This window comes from Alosa alosa, chromosome 17 (genome assembly GCF_017589495.1).
Source record: "Alosa alosa isolate M-15738 ecotype Scorff River chromosome 17, AALO_Geno_1.1, whole genome shotgun sequence".
Taxonomy (NCBI): Eukaryota; Metazoa; Chordata; class Actinopteri; order Clupeiformes; family Clupeidae; genus Alosa; species Alosa alosa.
This window is the reverse complement of record NC_063205.1, coordinates 12393242-12412609: the sequence shown is the minus strand read 5'-3', so window position 1 is coordinate 12412609 and position 19368 is coordinate 12393242. Positions and strand designations below refer to the sequence as shown.

The 19368-nt window shown below is 41.7% G+C and overlaps 1 protein-coding gene across 2 annotated transcripts; it reads right to left on the bottom strand.

The window, feature by feature from the left end:
* Nucleotides 1-218: 218 nt before the first annotated feature.
* Nucleotides 219-19181, bottom strand: recql (RecQ helicase-like). 2 transcript variants are annotated; one of them, XM_048268454.1, is made up of 16 exons: nucleotides 19057-19181; nucleotides 18357-18433; nucleotides 17642-17857; nucleotides 17045-17224; nucleotides 16641-16747; nucleotides 15735-15933; nucleotides 14823-14989; nucleotides 14284-14365; nucleotides 13801-13949; nucleotides 9767-9884; nucleotides 9499-9637; nucleotides 8957-9048; nucleotides 8334-8550; nucleotides 7142-7280; nucleotides 4953-5127; nucleotides 941-1057 (listed from the first exon to the last, which is right to left on the bottom strand). In XM_048268454.1, exons 2-15 carry the CDS (start codon nucleotides 18376-18378, stop codon nucleotides 4996-4998), a joined length of 1959 nt encoding a protein of 652 aa, XP_048124411.1. In that variant the 5' UTR covers nucleotides 18379-18433; nucleotides 19057-19181; the 3' UTR covers nucleotides 941-1057; nucleotides 4953-4995. The 2 variants fall into 2 exon arrangements, with proteins under 2 accessions (XP_048124410.1, XP_048124411.1); XM_048268453.1 differs by lacking the exon at nucleotides 4953-5127 and having other exon boundaries at nucleotides 219-1057.
* Between the last annotated feature and the right edge of the window lie 187 nt (nucleotides 19182-19368).

Sequence of the window (19368 nt, the reverse complement as noted above, 5' to 3'; positions counted from 1 at the left end):
TTTATCATTAATCACTTGTTATAGCTACTAATGTTATAGTCACAGTTTATTTTCATTTTTTTTTTTTTTAAATTGATCTTGGATGAAATACTAAAATGTAAATGTACACTTTCTAGTTGCAATGGTACAATAATATCTAATTTACTAAATTGAAATGCAATTCAAATAAAGACACAGCTCTTACTTAGGGTAATATACATTATTTTAATGCATACTTCCCTCATCTCATTTATAATCAAAACGTAAATGCCTCAAAAGCATTGGGTAAATAAACTAAGATGTACATTACAGTAACATATTTATTCAAAAGCAACAATATGACCGATAACAATATTTTTCTTTCATATAGTGGCAGTTGTCAGTCATCTGTTCAAGTAGTGCAGAAAATGGAAGTGATAGAGCAATATGAATAACATATCTTCTTGTGTCACCTTGTTATCAACTTTCTCCTGATACTAACGCGAGTCCACAGGTCTCGGGCACTCTTTGTAATGGTGGAGCGGAAGGGCAAACGGAGGTTTCTGAAAGGCTCACGGATACAGGTCAGCACCCCAGGGTGGGCCTCCTGCAGGTGTTCATGGGAAACATAGTTTATTCTGCGCAGCTGGCGGTTGTAGTAGCTTTGGAGGTCGCAAAGCTCCTCCGCGGCAGTGTCGGAGATGATGGACACCCGTGAGGGGGAATTGACGAGGGGTGGTGGCTTAGGAGGAAGAGACGCTCCCACGCTGCCACCCACAGGGGCTTGGCGCCGCCTTCTTTTCGGGGTGGTTGATTTTCGTTTGGCCGTAATTTTGAGAGGTTCTGGATCAACACGTTTTGGCTCACTTCCCTCTTTATCCACATCATTTGTTTCTATGACGTTAATTTCCACATCCACCTCAATGACAGCAGCAGATTCCCACACTTTAAGGTTTGGTTCTTCACAAGAGGGGATCTCAACGCAACCATTCTCCTCTTTTCTGGCCTGATTTTGATGATTCTTGTGTATTTTATCTAACCTGCCATTCCCGTCTAATACTCTAACTGAGTTAGCTGAAGTGACATCCCCTGGTCCCTCCTGCAAAGAGAAAAAACATAGTTTTTAGTATAGTAAGGCCAATACTCGTCAATGTGACAGTCTCCGAGACGACGGTTACATTTACGGCATTCCGGATGGTGCATTCGTGTTAGTATTAGCATGCATCATGATCATATAAAGCTATATGTGTATGAACCCCCGATTAATGAGACATTTACAAATGTAAGCAAGTGGCGATTAGTGGAACGAACAAACACATAGATCATAGCAAGCATGTGTCATCGTCATGGGACAAGCACATGCATGAATGATTACCCAGTTGCAAGCATTTTAAAAAGGACGATGGACAATATTATAACGCATACGCTCGAAAAGCCCTCAAAGAGATGTGTTGCACCCTGTTATGTCTACATGCAGGCTGCACAGCTAACTATATTAACAAATATAAATTGTAAATTGCAGGTTAACCTCCAAAATCAATTAATGTGAAAATAAAGTGCTCAATATGTACACATTTAAACATTTTTGTCTTTAAATGCGTTAAAATAACATTTATTGTGGTTTATGTAAAGGTAGCATGTTTGTTAATGCAACTGGGCGATGACGTCACTAGGGGGAGTTTGTGGTAAAAGAAAAGTAGCCTCTTAGTTTTGCCAATCTGCAAAAAAAAATCTTACCAATAGCTTTTTTTACTATGTGTTCCTATAGGTGTCTAGTAACACCTCCCAATTTATCAACGGCCAAATCCTCTGGGATGCCCAGAGGGTCTGGGTGAAAATAATGAAAACCTTTTTTTAAACCAATATTAGCTTTTAAGATGTCTAACTAGGGGTTTTTAGGGGTGCTGAATCTATCCCAGCCATTAGTTTTGAGTAAAAATGACTCCAAAGTCCATAAAAAATCCATAACAAATGGTTTTATTGAACAATTACAAAACAAAACTTTCTTAATCAGTTTAAAATGTAACAAACCTCATCCAACTCCCCTGCATCTCCCTCACTCCTGTTATCATCTGACCTGTGTTGGCGTGTAATCACTAATAATTTGATCGGAATGGGTCTCCAAGCGGCCTGAGGACTGAACCAGGGTTACAACATAACCCAACGTGCTCTATTGTCGAGACCATCTCTCCACTCCGTTACATATTCCATATGTACAGGATGAGACACCCCGGAGAGTGCAGCCCACACCGAAAACAACATTTGCCATCAACAAACTATTTGCCGATCGGGATGATGCTCAGGAAGACACAAAGGCCACGCCTGAGGGCAGATAGGTAGCCCAGGTGGGTCTGCAAGACGCAAGTGGTGGGACAGGAGGGCCAGTACTGCGCACTGTGAGTCTCCATGCTCCTCGGAAACGGGAGATCAGGGAGTAGCGTCCTCACTGATGGCAAACTCTCCAATGCGGACAGCCTTGATAGCTGCCACCATGCCCCTCAGAGTAACTGCTGATATGCCGGCCTCTAGCCGTGACTGCAGAAAGAGCAGGATGTCCTGGGGTGAGGCCAAAAAGGGGTCTGTCTGGCAGACCCGCCAGCGATAAGTGTAAGCAGCCCTCGTAGATGGTGCTTGAGCCTCTTGCATTGTGCACATCACCGCCTCTAGCAACCCTAAGGCCAAGAGCCTGTCCCTCTCAGGGGCCAGGCCACCTGAAGGGATGTGTTGAAGTGTTGAAGGGGCGAGGAGAGCGGCACTGGGATAGCCAAGGGTCTGTCCAGAGACCATTGATGCCACGACCTTCGTGAATGGCACCCCAGCCTACTGGGGATGTGTCGGTAAATATGACTTGGTGACGAATCACTGGTCCCATGGCATGCCCCCCCTCTGGTGTTGGCTGGATCTTTCCACCAGCGTAGGGCTCTGTGAAGCCTGTGGGACTCAGTCCCTTTGGCCTGGGAGGGGCCCTGGGGGCACAGGCCTAGGCTCAACAGACATGTGGTGAAAGACTGAACGGTTGCCCTCCTTGAGTCCAGGACCATACCCAGAAAGGTGGCTATAATAAACGTAGGTACCCTCGTCACATGGGGTCTGTTACTGAACTGTAGGCGGTACCCGTGGGTCATGGTGGAGTGCACCCATGGGTCCACTCCTATGGCCAGCCAAGCCTTTCTACACCGGGCTGAGAGGCAAAGCTGGCTGGCCCAGAGATTGTCAGGAACGATGATGGCATCTGGAGGGGCCCCGGCTGCTAGCACGCTGGCCCCCACGGCTAGCTTGTGGGCGGTTACCCTGTCCTGGGGATGCCTGGAGCCGATGCCTAAGATCAGTCGGTCCCCAAGCTGAATGCCCCAAGGTAGGTGTTGGCTGGGGCACTCAGCTTGGGGGCCGACTGATCTTAGGCATCGTCTCCAGGCATTCCCAGGCACAGGCACTCTCAGAAGACGCTCTCTGTCTGCCTGCTGGAGACTGGGACGGCCAGAGATGGCATCTAGCTACCCAGAACTGAGCCAAGGAGCAGCCCGATGCCACTGCCTGCTCCTTGGAAACTGAAGCGAGACACACAGAGGCTGACTGGAGCTCTCTCAAAAGAGAGGGATCCCCAGCACTGCTTTGCAAACGACCAGAGAGGTGATGCATAGACGAAATGGCTGCCGTGTTAGCCAGATGGGCTTGCATTGCTACGGAGGCAGGAGGAACCACCAAAGAGGGAGTTGGGAGAGAAGAGTGGCTCCAAATCTTGGCCCAATTGGGGAAGTGAGCCACAACTAATCTGCTCTTCACAATGCATGTTGGAAAGCACCTTAGCCTTAGCTGTAGGCTAACTCGCACACAACTTCTTGTTCACTAACACACGGTTCAGTTACAGTGGAGATCAAACATTCAGTGATTACACGGCAACACAGGTGTTTTATAGGTTCGGGTGTGGGCGTGACTGGGCGTGACCGGGCAAGCCGGTGTGTCTATCCACGTTTATGGAGTATGTAACAGAGTGGAGAGATGATGGTCTCGAGATGATAGAGAACTATTCTGCATTGGGTTGGAGTCACTAGGTCACATGGCTTGGGAGGTATTAAAAAAAGAAGACCGTCCCTTATATTAAACAATGTATTTTCCTTAAAATATTAGTATGGACCCTTTCAACAAGGTAAACAAAAACAATGCTTGAACGTTCTATTTGGGCCCCAATCTACTTCCTCTGCATTAAGATAACATATGGAATGTTAAAAAGGAAGTCTTGTGGGGCCAACTATGATGTTGATAATGGAACTCTCTTGAAAGGGTCCATAAAATAGAGTGTGCATACAATTGGTGTAAAAAAGGTGTGCCTGATTGGTCCCATACAGGATAAATATTCTGCATTGGTTTTGAGTCACTAGGTCACATGGCTTGGGAGGTATTGAAAAAAAGGATCATCCCTTATTTTGAATATCTGTCCAATATCCAACATCAAACTAACTTCCACCTCGGTTTCGTTTGTTTCAAGAGTAGCATACACTCGTTTCAGCCAGGATCACGGCCCTCTCCAAGCCAGCACACACTAGTATGTTTACATAAAAATACGATTTATTTAATTTTTCCTTATTTTGACATCTAATGAAATCTATGAACCAAGGTAGCTTTAGTTTTCAGAAGTCCGTACGTTGACTATGCTATAATCTATGGCTTTTTAAAAGCAGTGAAATCTGCCCTCCTCTGTGGGCCCCTGTGCCCTGTTCGCTGGGAGTTGTGACAATTTGTTTGCTCTGGCGTCTACCCTGTATGGTATCTCTGATAAGCAAACTCAAGGACTCCATCATATGACGTCACACCCTGCGTTGGGGGGGTTTAAAACCACTGTTAAAAGTACTAACTTTTTATATTATATTCAGCGTTCTGATACCAAAAAACACGATGGATGACTTTTTTAATTTTTTTTAATAACCACGTTGCATTAACTTAGGGAAAAAATTAACCTGCAATTTACACTATAAACAGTAATTGGCAAACTGTACTTTTGACATCTTCTGTCCAAGGGAAGGGTGGCAAGAGGTGGATTTAGTCTTGCACTTTCTTGGGTTTCTTGGACACTGGCTGCTTCTCGCCACTGCCACGGCCACTGGGCCGTTTGGCCTGTTTGAGTTTGGGCTTGGCACTACCATCTACTCCAGTGTTCTCAACCTCAGTGACCTGGTGAGCAAACACAGGAGTGGTTTTAAGGCATGGGTCCAAGGAGGCGGGACACTTCGTCATCCAGCTTTAGCAAAACAAAAAATGAAAATGATAGGAGGTTGTGGGAGAGTTACAGAGACATCAATTGGTTCTCTTTGGGAGATCCAATCAACCAAAAATGGTGCTGACAAAGAAGACATGGAGGACATCTTTTTCTCTACTGCCAAGAGCCAGATTTTCAGAGAAATAGAGATTTTAAGTCATGACCAAGCAAAACTCTTTTGCTAATTCCAGGACGCAGTTCTTCATGAATCTCTAAATTATTGGAGTTACGGCCTTTATGACAGTGGTACTGGTTTCTAAAGGTCAAAAAGCCAATAACTGGTATTCGATGGTAGAGCCCAACCGCCACAGTTAGTGCTAAACATTGTGAGGAGACAGTTGGTTGATTCCAACAGCCACTGCAAAGTTCCCTTGGCCAAGGTTATGGTTTCAGTGTGATCTTTTTGTATGTGTATATTTGCTAATGAAATGCGATCAACGTGAAGGGTTGTGCTGGGTTTTACAACAACATCGAACACGATTCAGCCCATCATAATTAACTATCTGTATTAGAAACAGCATTAGGCAAGGTCAACGCAAGATCAGATCTAGTTAATTATGCTACTGTGGTAGAGCTGACAGGGTATGAGAATATTCTATGACTCTTTGTTTCAGTTCATAAGTGTATAGCCTAACTATTCTACTGAACAAAACAAACAAAAAACATGAATTTGCAATTCTGGAATAACTGCCGTTTGCCAACTCTTTTCCAAATCTGGTTTAAAGCATAAATAGATTAGTGATAGATTGTGACTGGTGAAGGACCAAAAAGCAGGACGATATACAGAGCATGACATGGCATGCCGCCGAATATTCTGATTTGACAAAGTTTGACTTGGGCCATTCTTCTGCCTTAAGGGGACAAAGATGATTCAGAAGTGATGCATCAGCCATTTATAGTGTTTACAACTGTGTAGTGTTTATGGAGTTGTCGTCCTACAGGAAAGTCTCAAAATGTTTTGATATTTATTTCTAGTCACATCGACCCGCCCTTTTATTATACAGTATGACCCATTTAATGTGCAAATTAAATTGATTGTGTTTTATATTTAGAGATATGTAACTAAAACGATCAAGCATGGTTAGATTTTCCTTCAGCATGACCCATTTGATGGTCATTTGACAGTACAATGCCTGACACACTACCATAAATGGTAATTGAAAGCTGTTTCAATGCGTTTGCCATGGGAAATGCAGTAAATTAAATATATAAAAACTATATAGTGAGTGGTGGCTTGCAGCTTTGAACATCATACTAGTGAATTCATTATGGACAATCCTTAAGTAAGGGTCAATGATGGTGTGCTGTTATGAATTGTCTATCACAAATACTAAAGGCTGAGTAGGGGTTAGTTTGTGAGATACAAATTCAAAAGTACATAGTCCACATAATAAAACAACAGTGCTTTTCAAATAAAGAGATATGGAGACCTACCGTTCACATCACCACTTTCAAATGGAAGAGAGAGATTGAAGAAAGAAAATGTGATAGCTAAAGATGACACTAGATCAAGAGGAGGGAAGTGAGTCACAAGACTGCTGACTACAGCCAAGACTACAGAGAGGATAAGGAGAACACAGGGAAAACTGGAAAATAAATGAATTACCAAAGCAGAAACTCGAGATAAAAACATTAGTCAATCAGGTGAAATCTAATTTTAAAAAATCATTTACAAAACAGGTGATACTAAAACAGAAGCGAACACATTAGTTTCACTAAATGAGTGAAATGTAGATTTGTTTCTCAAATCAGACTCATAATGATTAAGCACAAAGAGCACAAATGTTTAGATATACTTAAGAAAAATCTAAAAAATCACTAAAACACAACACCCACTAGCACAGAAACAGAGAGGAAAGTATGAAGTTTTAATAGATAAGGCTTAGTATGGATATCAGTGTTCTGGTTTTGCTTTTTGTTTTAACTCACTGGACTGTCTTGAAGGCCTCCTGGTAGGGTCCTTTTCATCTTCATGGTGATGGAGTGAGCCTCGTTCTTTAGCAACGCAGCCTTCCTGCCAGGTTTCAGGTAGCAGTAGGTTGTGTATGGGGTGAAACTGTAGTCTTCGCTGTTGAAATGGAACATAGGAAAACTCAACTATAATTCAGAATTATGCAACATGCTTGTTTGAATTGACATGTTCATGTCATATATAAGTATAAGTATGTATATATACTCTTTTGATCCCGTGAGGGAAATTTGGTCTCTGCATTTAACCCAATCCGTGAATTAGTGAAACACACACAGCACACAGTGAACACACAGTGAGGTGAAGCACACACTAATCCCGGCACAGTGAGCTGCCTGCTACAACAGCGGCGCTCGGGGAGCAGTGAGGGGTTAGGTGCCTTGCTCAAGGGCACTTCAGCCGTGGCACACTGGTCGGGGCTCGAACCGGCAACCCTCCGGTTACAAGTCCAGAGTGCTAACCAGTGGGCCACGACTGCCCCCAATACCACAGTACTCAACTGTAGAAGATATTTTCTCACAGCCCAAGAAAAAACCTGTATATGGTAATGGGACTGTACAATTAAAGGGGAACTTGGCAACTATTTTAACGTAATAAACCCGTTTAGAAATCATTTGGATGGTTAAATGACCTGTTCCGGTGAAAATGGTGACTTTTCCCGCTGCCCCTAGCGTCCCCAGGCGGAAAACCAACCTTGCAACATTGCGACTACCGTCCCGGAAAGAGAAGTGAGAAACAAGAAACTCGTTTTAAATCGTGTTTCTTACCTTGTAACATCCACATTGTCTGCCAAACTTATGCTAACCGTTTTGCTAGCTTGTAAACAAATCCATGTGCTTTATCGTTACCTTTTTCCACAGTTTGAAATAACATAATGCACAATTTCTCCAGCAGAGGCGGAAATCTGTTATGGTGTTATGATTGTGAAATGCATAATTTGCAGACGGTTGCTTTCACAGACGGTCACGAATGAAGTTGTGAATTTGTTTTCAGATGACAATCAAGACCGATACCAAATATATTGCTGCACATCATAGTGCACATTCAAAGAAACTCCATCATGTAATTAGCCTGGAGTGCTTGTCATGTCCAACCAAATGTAGCCAACAGAATGTCAGAATTGAATAATTGCATGTAATGGGATGGGATTACCAGAGGTAGCCCAGCAGCAGCAGGTGAACTATAATGGCCTCGGCCTCAAAGCGGGTCAGAGCTGTGACACGGATCATCTGCCGCCGTTTGGCAGGGCCCTTGCCCAGCCATGTTTCAGACACCTTCAGTGGAGTCACCTTCTCGTCCAGCGAGCCAGCCAGCTCCACGATCTGCAGCACCTCGCGGGCATGCTTGGTGATGTCCACAGTGATGTAGTCTACCCAAGAAGCACATATGAGATCAATCAAATGGACATCTGTACTGTCTATCTGTACTGTACAATTGCAGGTGTAGTTGCCCTGGGCCATTGTGAGTTCTTGTTGGGTTTGTTAAATATGTGTTCATTAGGGATGCACATGGTTAAACAGTAAATCATTGAACATATTAATCCTTAATAGAATGTGCTGAAATAAGGAATCTGTTTAATTTAACAACTGGACAAAAGTTTTAGACCGTATATACTGTAACTGATGCAATATTTTTTTCCTTCAACTGATGTACTGGCTTAAGAATATAGTATCACTATAATAACGCCAACGTTGTGAGACATGGCATTTGGCCTTGGCGGAAGTCTGGACTCATACAGGTTTACATAAGTTAAACTGTTTCTTCAAGTGGCTCACCGTTGCCTTGGCGGCAGATATCACACATCTCATTGCAGTCCTCGTCATCCCAAACCTCGTCGAAATGCACAGCGATGGTGGCACGCCGACATCTACAAACAATCACAGTCAGAGACAGAGGCAGTTTGCACTCACCCGATAACACAACATGGAGCACAAAGACCACCACATATCTATAAAATATTTACATTCATCTAGCGAAAAACTGAAAAAATGGAATTGTAGAGTTCCAACGTTCACTCAACCAGGTTATTCCTAAAAACGATTTGGATTTGGACCACCTTGCTGAATGTTTTTTAAGCAGGACTCTGATTCATCAAGTTACAAAAAAACCAAACATTTACAGAGGGCACACGGAAATATATATATATATATTTTTTTTTTTACTTTTCGACCTATGTATCTGATGTAGTCAATGAGCCACTAAAGCCCCAAAAAGTTGAATACTAGCAGCAGAAGTCAATGAACTTCAATACGGTTGTACAATGACTAACTGCACAAATGAACTGAATGAACAACTCGAAGACAGAGTAAAGTCATACTTGTCGGCATTTTGGCAGTAGGCCACCATGTTGTGCAGCTTCTGCTGCCCAGTGTGGTCCATGACTACCATGGTGGCGATCCTAAAGATGTCCTGATAGCCATAAAAAACAATACAGTCGGCTGGGTTGTCATCCCTTCCTGGAAAAGAAAACACACAGAAACAACATATCAAACAAACAAACCAATGAGCCATTTATTGTTCTATATTCATGAGTCGACATGATTTGAAACATTCGCCTTACAGCAACAAGCAGGAGGCTGTCATACCTGCTCGGCCACTCTCCTGGTAGTAATTCTCTATGGACTTGCTCATGGAGTGGTGGATCACGAAGCGAACATCAGCTTTATCAATGCCCATTCCAAAGGCCACAGTTGCAACAACAACCTGTAAAGATCAGTCATAAATAATGTTTCAATGTTTCAATCTTCTTGAATAATCCAGACTAGAAAACGCTGTACAGTATTTATTCCTCATTGTTTTAGAATTAAATAACTCTAAAAATGTTAATTATTACGCATTATAACAAAAACATTCATATGTGGCAATGAAATTAATCTGTATACCACCAGAGGGCCATTTACAGACCTGTCAACTCGGAAGAGATATTTTGAGTACACCTTTTTAGCTCATTGTGGTCTACATGTGTGCAGCCAGATATCGGCGCAACATATACAGCTCTGGAAAGAATTAAGAGACCACTGCACATTTTAATAGGACCCGTTAAAATACAGCAGCCATGCCATGTATTAAAAATAAATTACTGTATTTTGTAAATACTACAAATACTTTTTTTCAACCGAGTATGACATTTATTGGTAGAATGGGTGAATTGATTAAGTAGACAATGTCTGACAGCAACAGACTTTCTACCTGACAAGGCAATCCATAATCAAACACAACCTCATTGTGTTATACAGGTGGCATGTACTGAGGCATTTAGGTGTACTTTGATATTTAAGACTTCAAGATGAAGTCTTAAAATTAAACATGCTGAATGTTGTGACACAGTATTCACACAGCATGGTTCATCTCAAAGCATAACATAAGATACAACTCAGCTCCAAATTCTACTGGTCTCTAAACATTACCCTCTTTAAAGGGAAACTTGCCAGGATTTCCCCCTCTGCTGGAGAAATTGTGCATTATGCTATTTTAAACTGTGGGAAAAGGTAACGATAAAGCCCATGGATTTGTTTACAAGCTAGCGAACGGTTAGCATACGTTTGGCATAACTATGTGGATGTTACAAGGTAAGAAACACGATTTAAAACGAGTTTCTTGTTTCTCACTTCTCTTTCCTGGACGGTAGTCTCAATGTTGCAAGGTTGGTTTTCCGCCTGGGGACGTTAGGCGCAGCGGTGAAAGTCACCATTTTCACCGGAACAGGTCATTTAACCAGCCAAATGATTTCTAAACGGGTTTATTACGTTGAAATAGTTGCCAAGTTCCCCTTTAAGAAAACTCATGTGAAAACTTTTGCCAACCCTGTTAGCTAGCTGCATAGTTATCTCAGTGTTCTTACAAAGGCTCACAATGAAATTGTAACACCAAGGCATCCTATGTGTTCATTTGTCTTATGGTTCAGTACTTAGGTGCTTCACATTGATCTTACATGATTCTGTTGGATAAATTAATTGCTGTGGCAAAATAGGTTTGGTCAATATAAGAACATTGTGTTTGAAAGAAAACCATAGGTTTGCTTAAAGGAACCATATGTTAGATTGTGGCCAAAACTGGTACTGCAATCACTTTTAAATTACTGTAGAGCGGTGTATTCCCCCCCCCCGAGGTTGCCAACTCCGATGCCGAAACACTACTGACTTTGTGATTAGTAGATACAGTAGGTGGAGGGTGGCGCATCAGGCCAAAACATGACATGACAAACACAACATCAACATCAGTTGAGGGCTGCAACTTCACTTTTTAAATGACAATATCCTGGCCGGACTACTGTTGTCAGTGATATAAGTATTTGAAATGAACATGACTTCTTAATGTCTAGTGACTTATCAGGGCCATTTTATGATTAATTGAAATACATTTCTTACATACGGTTCCTTTAATTTCAGGTGTTGTGGTTTAGTAAAACCCTATTTTCCTTTTTTCCCTAGCATATATGCTTACCTTACATGATTCAATTAGAAAATGGATTACTCAATTGTAATGACTATTTGAATACAATAATTTTGAACGAAACAAACTAGTTTCATTCAAAAGTAGACTGTTTTATGTAATTGTAAACAAATTGGACAGCCCCGACTTTTTCAGAACTGTAAAGACCTGAATCTTTACAGTGGTACATTATAAAGCATGTAAATCATTGCCTGGATTTCACAACGAAGTTTACAAAGAAGAATTCACTATGCCAATGGAGATCCCTGAAGATGTCCTAAATGTTCTGGGTGATTTGGACATGTTTTTGGATAAAGAGTTGGAAATATCAGAGAGAAATGAATGAGAAGATGATGTAAAAGCCATGCTTAACAATCTCCTGTATAAAGTGGACTCCACTCTTGGTAAGTAGAATACATCTGCTCACATTGGGTGTAATAAGTGGGATATGTAAAAAGTGAGCTTACATTTAAAACATCAAAATGGTTCAGCAGTTAATTTGAATGAAACACTCCTCCAATTTGTTTAGCTTCAGAAGGACGAATGAAAAGGAAGAGAAAGAGACAGCGTTGAGGCCAGAGGCTGGAGACAGGAAGGAGGAGGCCGAGTGGGAGGCCTGTTTCTGGAGTGCCACACAGAACCACAAAAGCTCCGTTCCCAGGAGGAGGTTTCGGGTGTGAAGACACTGCAGCAGATATGGCTGACAAGGACAAGGACCATCAAAACCATCAATAAAATCCACCAGAAGCCAACCTAATGACTTGTAGGACCAGTAAGAACCAGAAGGAAACGTATGATCCCCCTATATTTTTTATTTGTTTTATAAAAAGTAAATATTATCTGTTAAAATTAAATTATAGACCTGCCAACCTTGAAGATTCTTTTTTGAGTAGCACCTTAAGCTGAGAAAAAAAAATGCTCACATCGGCCTTCATGCATGCAGCCAAAAACAGACATAGCCATGCACGCAAGATACATTTTGGATACCGTCCCATCTTTAATGTCGCATATCTATCTAAACTTGATCCAAGGTGTTCCTAAAAATGCAAACTGAATCTTTTACAGTAGCTATCTTTTCAATCCGTTATTATTAAATATTTATTTTGTAAAGAAATATATCTACAGTAGACAGAGGCTTATGGACATCTGCTGTTGCCAGTGTGCAAGCTATCCCTTAAAGGCACCTTTAACAAGATTTGCTCGAGGTCCCCTTCTGGTTGAAAAGCGCAATAATAAACAAGCTAAATATGTGTCTTTTGCAACAAAGTATGAACATAACTCTACTCTATGTTATGTATAATATAGAGGGAATGCACCGGCGGCAGTCTGTAGAAAAAGATCTCTGAATTCCTGTTGATTAGCAGCTCTTTTGTGTTTTGATTTCGGAGGTGGGGGGCAGTTTCCTACCCAAAACTAGAAAGATGGCGGTGTCTTTCTGCCATCTGTGAGGCTGCAATGATTACATTATCACAACTAAAAGGGCCGGTCTCAGCAATAGCTGCGCGATGTCCTTCTGGAAGCCTAATATTTGGTCTCGCTTATTTTCGTACAAGAAGAAATGGATCTATATGCTCCAAAGATAAACAAATTAAATACTCATCACTGAGCAACTCAAAATATTTAGCCCAGGCCCACTTTCAGACTCATTGTTAATGGCTACATTTGGCCTTGGAAAGATCTGCACTCCCTGAAAGCTTTTTAGTTATGAAAACTTTAACCAAGTGACACATGGAAAATATAATGTTAACTGAAGTAAGTGGTGAACAAGTAATAACTTTCCAAGACAACATCAAACTATTAGGCCTAGGTGAATTCACAATCACACTCCGTGGAGATTTTTTAGTTTCGCGAAATGGCAGCTCGGGGATCGCAAATTTGCGAGTGAACACAAGTTCACCTCATCAAGTCTTTCATTTAACCCACCGTTGGCCGAAGAAAAAAATAAAGAGAGGCCGATCACTATGTTCTGTCTGTCATTCTCACTTGTCCCTTATTCTCTTTCTCTTACCCTCACATGAAGTAGATCTGTGGGAGATTCTAATTCACACGCTCCAGGGAGATTTCCGGAGAAGTTGGATGTTTGCTTGTTTTTGTGTAGTTTTAAGTAAAAAATTATACCGGCGTACTTTGATGTGAAAATGTGTGGTTGTTACGCAAACTGCGTACAGGTTGGCAGGTCTGCATTTACCTGGACCTTCTTGTTGGTCCAGTGCCTGTGGACACGGGACTTGTAGCTGGGCTCCATGTTGGCATGGTACGGCTGTGCCGAGATGCCCTGTTTCTGCAAGTCTGCAGACACATTCTCAGCATCCTTTTGAGACAGCACATACACTATACCTGAACAACACAGATTTGGGACAAGATTAACAAGTGTGAGTTTACATAGATTCCAGTTACCTTCAGTCATGGCAGTTTAATTTCCCTTTGCTTATTTTATACTAAATTTGATTAGATTAGATTCAACTGCATTGTCATTGTGCAGAGTACAAGTACAGATTTCCTCATTATAAAATAGACTGTACTACATTCTAGTTTATACCTGTATATAAAATTTTCTTTTTTTCTATCTTGTCCAGACTAGGTTAAAACACCTACTAACAACTTAAGCACAAAATGTGCTTGTGGCATTTCTGAAAAGAAAGAAATTAAAATTCCATAAAGATAAATATACCTGACTGATCCTTGTATCTGCTTTTGATAAGGGAAGCGATTTGGCTGATTGAATCTTCATTCAGGGGATCTTTATAGCGTACCTGGAACGCAAGAAATTCAAACATGAATTACTGTATTGTTTTCATGCAGCCTTGCATTTTTTCTGGTTGACATACATTTGTGTGGCCAGGCATGTAATACACAGATATTAGAAACAAATCTAACCAGTTCAATGTTGATACGTTCGTACGTTCATGTGAGATATGACATTCACGAGAAAAGGACATACATATGATGTCACAATGACCTTGAACTTTGACCTATGACCTCCAAAATCAAATCAGTTCATCTTTGAGTCCAGCCACAGCTATCGCCGGTGGGGAAGCATATAAACATTGTCAACGTCACCATGACCAACTATTCATCAATTCTACCCAAGTTTAAATTAGGGCTGAAATTGTCAGTGAGTCATTCCTTGTTTTTTTTTGTTTTGTTTTTTTTGGGGTTGTCATGTCTTGTGAAGGTATGTTTTTTTTCAGTGAATCATTCCTAGAGTACCTCATAGAAGAGGTTGGGCCGGTTGAAGGGGGCAGTGAGGGTGGTGGTGTCTGGGATGCAGAGGATCTTCTGGCAGTCCTTCATCACGCTGCTGGTGGCCGTGGCAGTCAGGCCCAGCAGGGGCACTTTAGGAAACTGCCTCTTCAGGATGCCCAACAGCTTGTAGTCTGGATGGGGAGAGTCAGCAACAGACTCGCAGTTCATTGCATGCCAAGATTGTGTAATACAAGGAGAAATGGCTCACTATGAGACATAAACCTACCATAGTTTAAAAGTCTCTATATGGTCTTAATCCAAGGCAATGGATGTAATAAGATTTTTCATGCACCATGGAATTACATTATTATAAAAATAATTGTCAGATTCTTAGTTTATTCCATGTTAATACTACAGTAAACACAAGAAATGCTTCACAACGAGACAGCAAAACAAAATCATTCAATAACGACATAATTTCAATGAAATATCTCCCAACAGAGCAGCTCTATGATGTATTTATCAGGTTGTGTGCAGATGATCATTACATTTATTTGTGTGAAAAGACATACACATAAAATAAGTTTACACAAAATAAAACTACAAACAGGACAAGGGAGATTCCATTATGAACTAGTATATTTATTGAAGAGGTTTTATTTCTAAGAAGAGTGCCTTGGTGTCCCACATGTTTTTTTAGGACAAGGGAGGTGTAGGTTTTCTTATTTTCAGGATAAAACTTCTAAATACATACTAGTATAGAGTATGGCATTACATGCAAAGGTATTACATGCAAATCAACAATCTGGCCAATGTGAGAGTAGTTTAATCGTGTGTGGCGTTTTGTTCCACTCTAAATGACGTCTTTCGTAATAAGGCATTTGGGATGGTGCTTTAGCATTGCTGTTGCACTAATGGCACATCATAAGATCTCACCTGGCCTGAAGTCATGTCCCCACTGACTGCAACAGTGCACCTCATCCACTGCGAAGCGTGCCAGCAGGCCCAGGTTGTAGGCCTTTTCCAGCTTGGCCATCAGCTGCTTGCTCTTGGCGATCTTCTCCGGAGTGACGTACAGCAGTTTGAAGGTGCAGTTTTTGTCGGTCATTCCCGTCATCACTGACCGGGCGTGTTCCTGCGGAAATACACTGTTGTTAAGCGTAACCCTCATCAAACACACCTGTCATCACTCAAACAATTCACAACACTCATCAACAATGCCCACTTACTCCTGTTTCATCCCGACGAGCAGCTAGTAAATGGTTAATATTGACACAACTTGCACTGTTACACACTTCTCATATGCTCCTTTTAAATGCAGATATACTCATTTATCATCGTCTATATACATGTGCACATTTGTATTCATATTCTTATGATCTACTTTTATTAATCTTTTGTGCAAAAAAAAGGAGAAAAAAAAAACAGTTTGTCTTGTCCCTTTTTGTATGCTTAACCGATTTGTGCCTCACTACCCGGACAAATTCCTTGTATGCGAAAACCTATAAATAAACAGATTCCTCAGGATTTCCAAGGCTGCAAGAGACAAGTGACGAGGGAACATGGAATGTTAATGTAACAATGAGATTACAGGCGAAATAACCACTGGCTACGCAAAACGTTGTGCAAAAAAGTTAAAATAATTTCAACTTGAGGCGGGGAGCGATGGGCACTAAGCCAATCGCCAGCAACGTGTTCACAGTTTAGTCATGTCATTAACATAATGTGCATGTGTTATTGCATGTGTTTTCATTGTTCAACCTTAATGTATGCCATTAAGTATAAAGTGCATGTAACTGCATACTGCAGTTTTTGTTTTATATATTTTTGTCCGTCAGTTACCTTTGTGCTGGAGGCATTGAGGCAGACAGCAGAAACCCCGACTGATTCCAGATACATAAGCTGGTCCTCCATTAAAGACACTAGCGGAGTTATCACTAGTGTAAAACCTGCACACATGTCCACACACACATACAAACACACACACACACACACACACAGTCAGTAAAATCTTCAAATTATGTAATCCATATGTGAAAATCTGAGTTCTGCATCACAAAGTAAACACAAAGACGGCGCCATATGCATTAAAACCCTTCTGTGTGACCGCACCCAGGGGCATATGGACATAGCACGCATACACAATATAAAATTTGATATACACAAAAGCAAGACAAGTAGACAAAGTTACAGAGAAATACATATATTAGTATACAGATATTATATCAGAAAGCGCTGTTGAGAACCTTGGGAACACACAGCTGGGAGCTGGTAGCATAGACTCTTCCCTCGGCCCGTTGGCATGACGAGGAACAGGTCCTTCCCAGACATGCTGAGGTTTATGGCCTGGAGCTGGAGGGGTCTAAACTTGGCCAGTTTGAATGTGGAGCCCAGCTTCTCCTGCACTTCTTTAGACCAGGGAAAATCTGCAGAGAGAGCAGATTTTAATGGCAGAGCAGGTTCAACAGATACAAATAAAAGCAGATGAACGGCATCAAAAAGAAAATACAGAACATACTGTTGTCACTGACAGGATGCAGGACACACCATGTTACACATTAACCATATCCGAATTAATTTACATTGGCTGTCAAATTATGGTAAGAAAGAACGAATCTAGCTTTTGAGCAAAGGAGTTTTGTCTATGACTTATTAAAGTGTTGATTGATTGTCAATCAATTTGACAAAAAAAGGAAGCGGCATTTATACACTACAATCAAGTCGGCAGGATTATCACGCTTTCATTCAGAGACATTCTGGAGTCTCGTTATGAGCGGTCATATCAATGTAATATACAGCAACACAACATTTATTGAAAGACATTGATTGGATGAGCATCACACCTGAGTTCTTGAAGCTCTGCAACTCCTGCTTGCTGAGGCTTGGCCTGGGGGGCTGAGAGGAGCCAGGCGACGCAGACGCCCCATCAGAGGACAGAGACTTGAGCAGACGCGCCCTCCGCGAGTTCAGCTCGCTTTGCCTGTCCAGCAGGGAGGCGATCTGCTGCTCCACATCCTCCAGCTCCAGCTCAACAGAGGCCAGCTCTGCCTGGACCTCATCTGGAACAGCCAACAACAAATACACATGGTGCATTTTTACATCACACAACCTCATGGCAGGCCTACATACTTACCGTTTAAAAAATATATATATATATTCTTTAACGACTCGCTTCGACCAAATCACTTCTCCTCTAACTCACTTTTCCTCTAACAAATTGTATATTGACACTATGTTCTGTCACACAATTACACAAAACAGGTAATTCTCTGAGGAATATACCAGGTGACATATCACCCACAGTTTAGGAGAAGGGAGGGCTAGCGGGTCTGACACCTTTGGCTCACTAACATCCCTAACAACCTCCTCCTGGGAGTGGCTAATGGCGAAAAACCATGCTACGCTTCATGCTACGCTTGTTCTAGTCTTCATAGTCCCAGAGGAAGACTGCATCACCACCTGCCCCTGCGAGACTGAACCTAACTAGCATACCCTACACAAACAACTCAGGCAGCACTTTAGGAATAAAAGATTGAGTATTAAGTGGAATCAACTCACCTTCATTGCTGTTGTTCTCCATGTTAAGCACAAGGCTTCAGAAACAGGAAATATGTCGCTTTCACTTTCTTATTATTCTAAAAAGGGAAAGAACCATATGGGTGTATAAATAGTTATTCTGCTATCTTTCTATTTCTCTAATCTACTCTAATCCTCTTTCTTTCACTTTTGCTTTGTTCACCAAACTATGGCAATAGGCTAATCCAGAACTTCAAAGTAGCCTACATTCACAGAGTGGACTATGGCCCATTCCACAGTTGGGTCCAATCTTCCCAACAGCTCTTCTAACCAACGACGGTCCAGGATGACTGGAATGTTATCTCAGTGTAAACAAAGGAAGTGGAAATGTATAAATAAAGAACCGTTTCCTAAAAAAGGACGACATTATGGCTGTATTTGCCTTTGGATGCTGGAGTGGCTAAATCCCTGAATATGAGCATATTCTATCAAGCGACAAACAGTTGCGCTAACAGTTACCGTTAACTTTAGCTTTTTTGCATTCATTAAAATAGGGTAAATTATTGTGAGCCCGTTAACATTAGCTGAAGTGTGAACTGCTAACACTCCGCCGCCACTTCACTTCACTTTCTTGCTTAGCTAACTTGGACAGTGCACCTGAGCTAAGAGCGGAGACAATCGAACTTCCTAGGAGAGAATTGATCTCCATATAAAATCGCCATCTCTATAGCCATAAACTCACCGTTTTGTCAAGATCCTCATGTGCAGCCACACGACGTTACCGCCTTGTTAGTAGTTGTTTCTCTTCTGTTTTCATCTCTCTCGCCTGGTTGCTACAGTTACTCTGTAAATGTCAGGATTTGGACCAATGAGGCTGGGATGCTACGCGCCCTCTGATTCGCATGGCGGGTGCAAGATTCGCATGGGTGTCCATTGGCGGGTGCAAGCACGTGGTCAGAGGGTGCATCAGAAATGTTGGGGGTACATTCAACAAACTGTGACCATTTTATTTCTGCTCAAAAAGCAATAGACACATTCCGCAACAACTAAAATG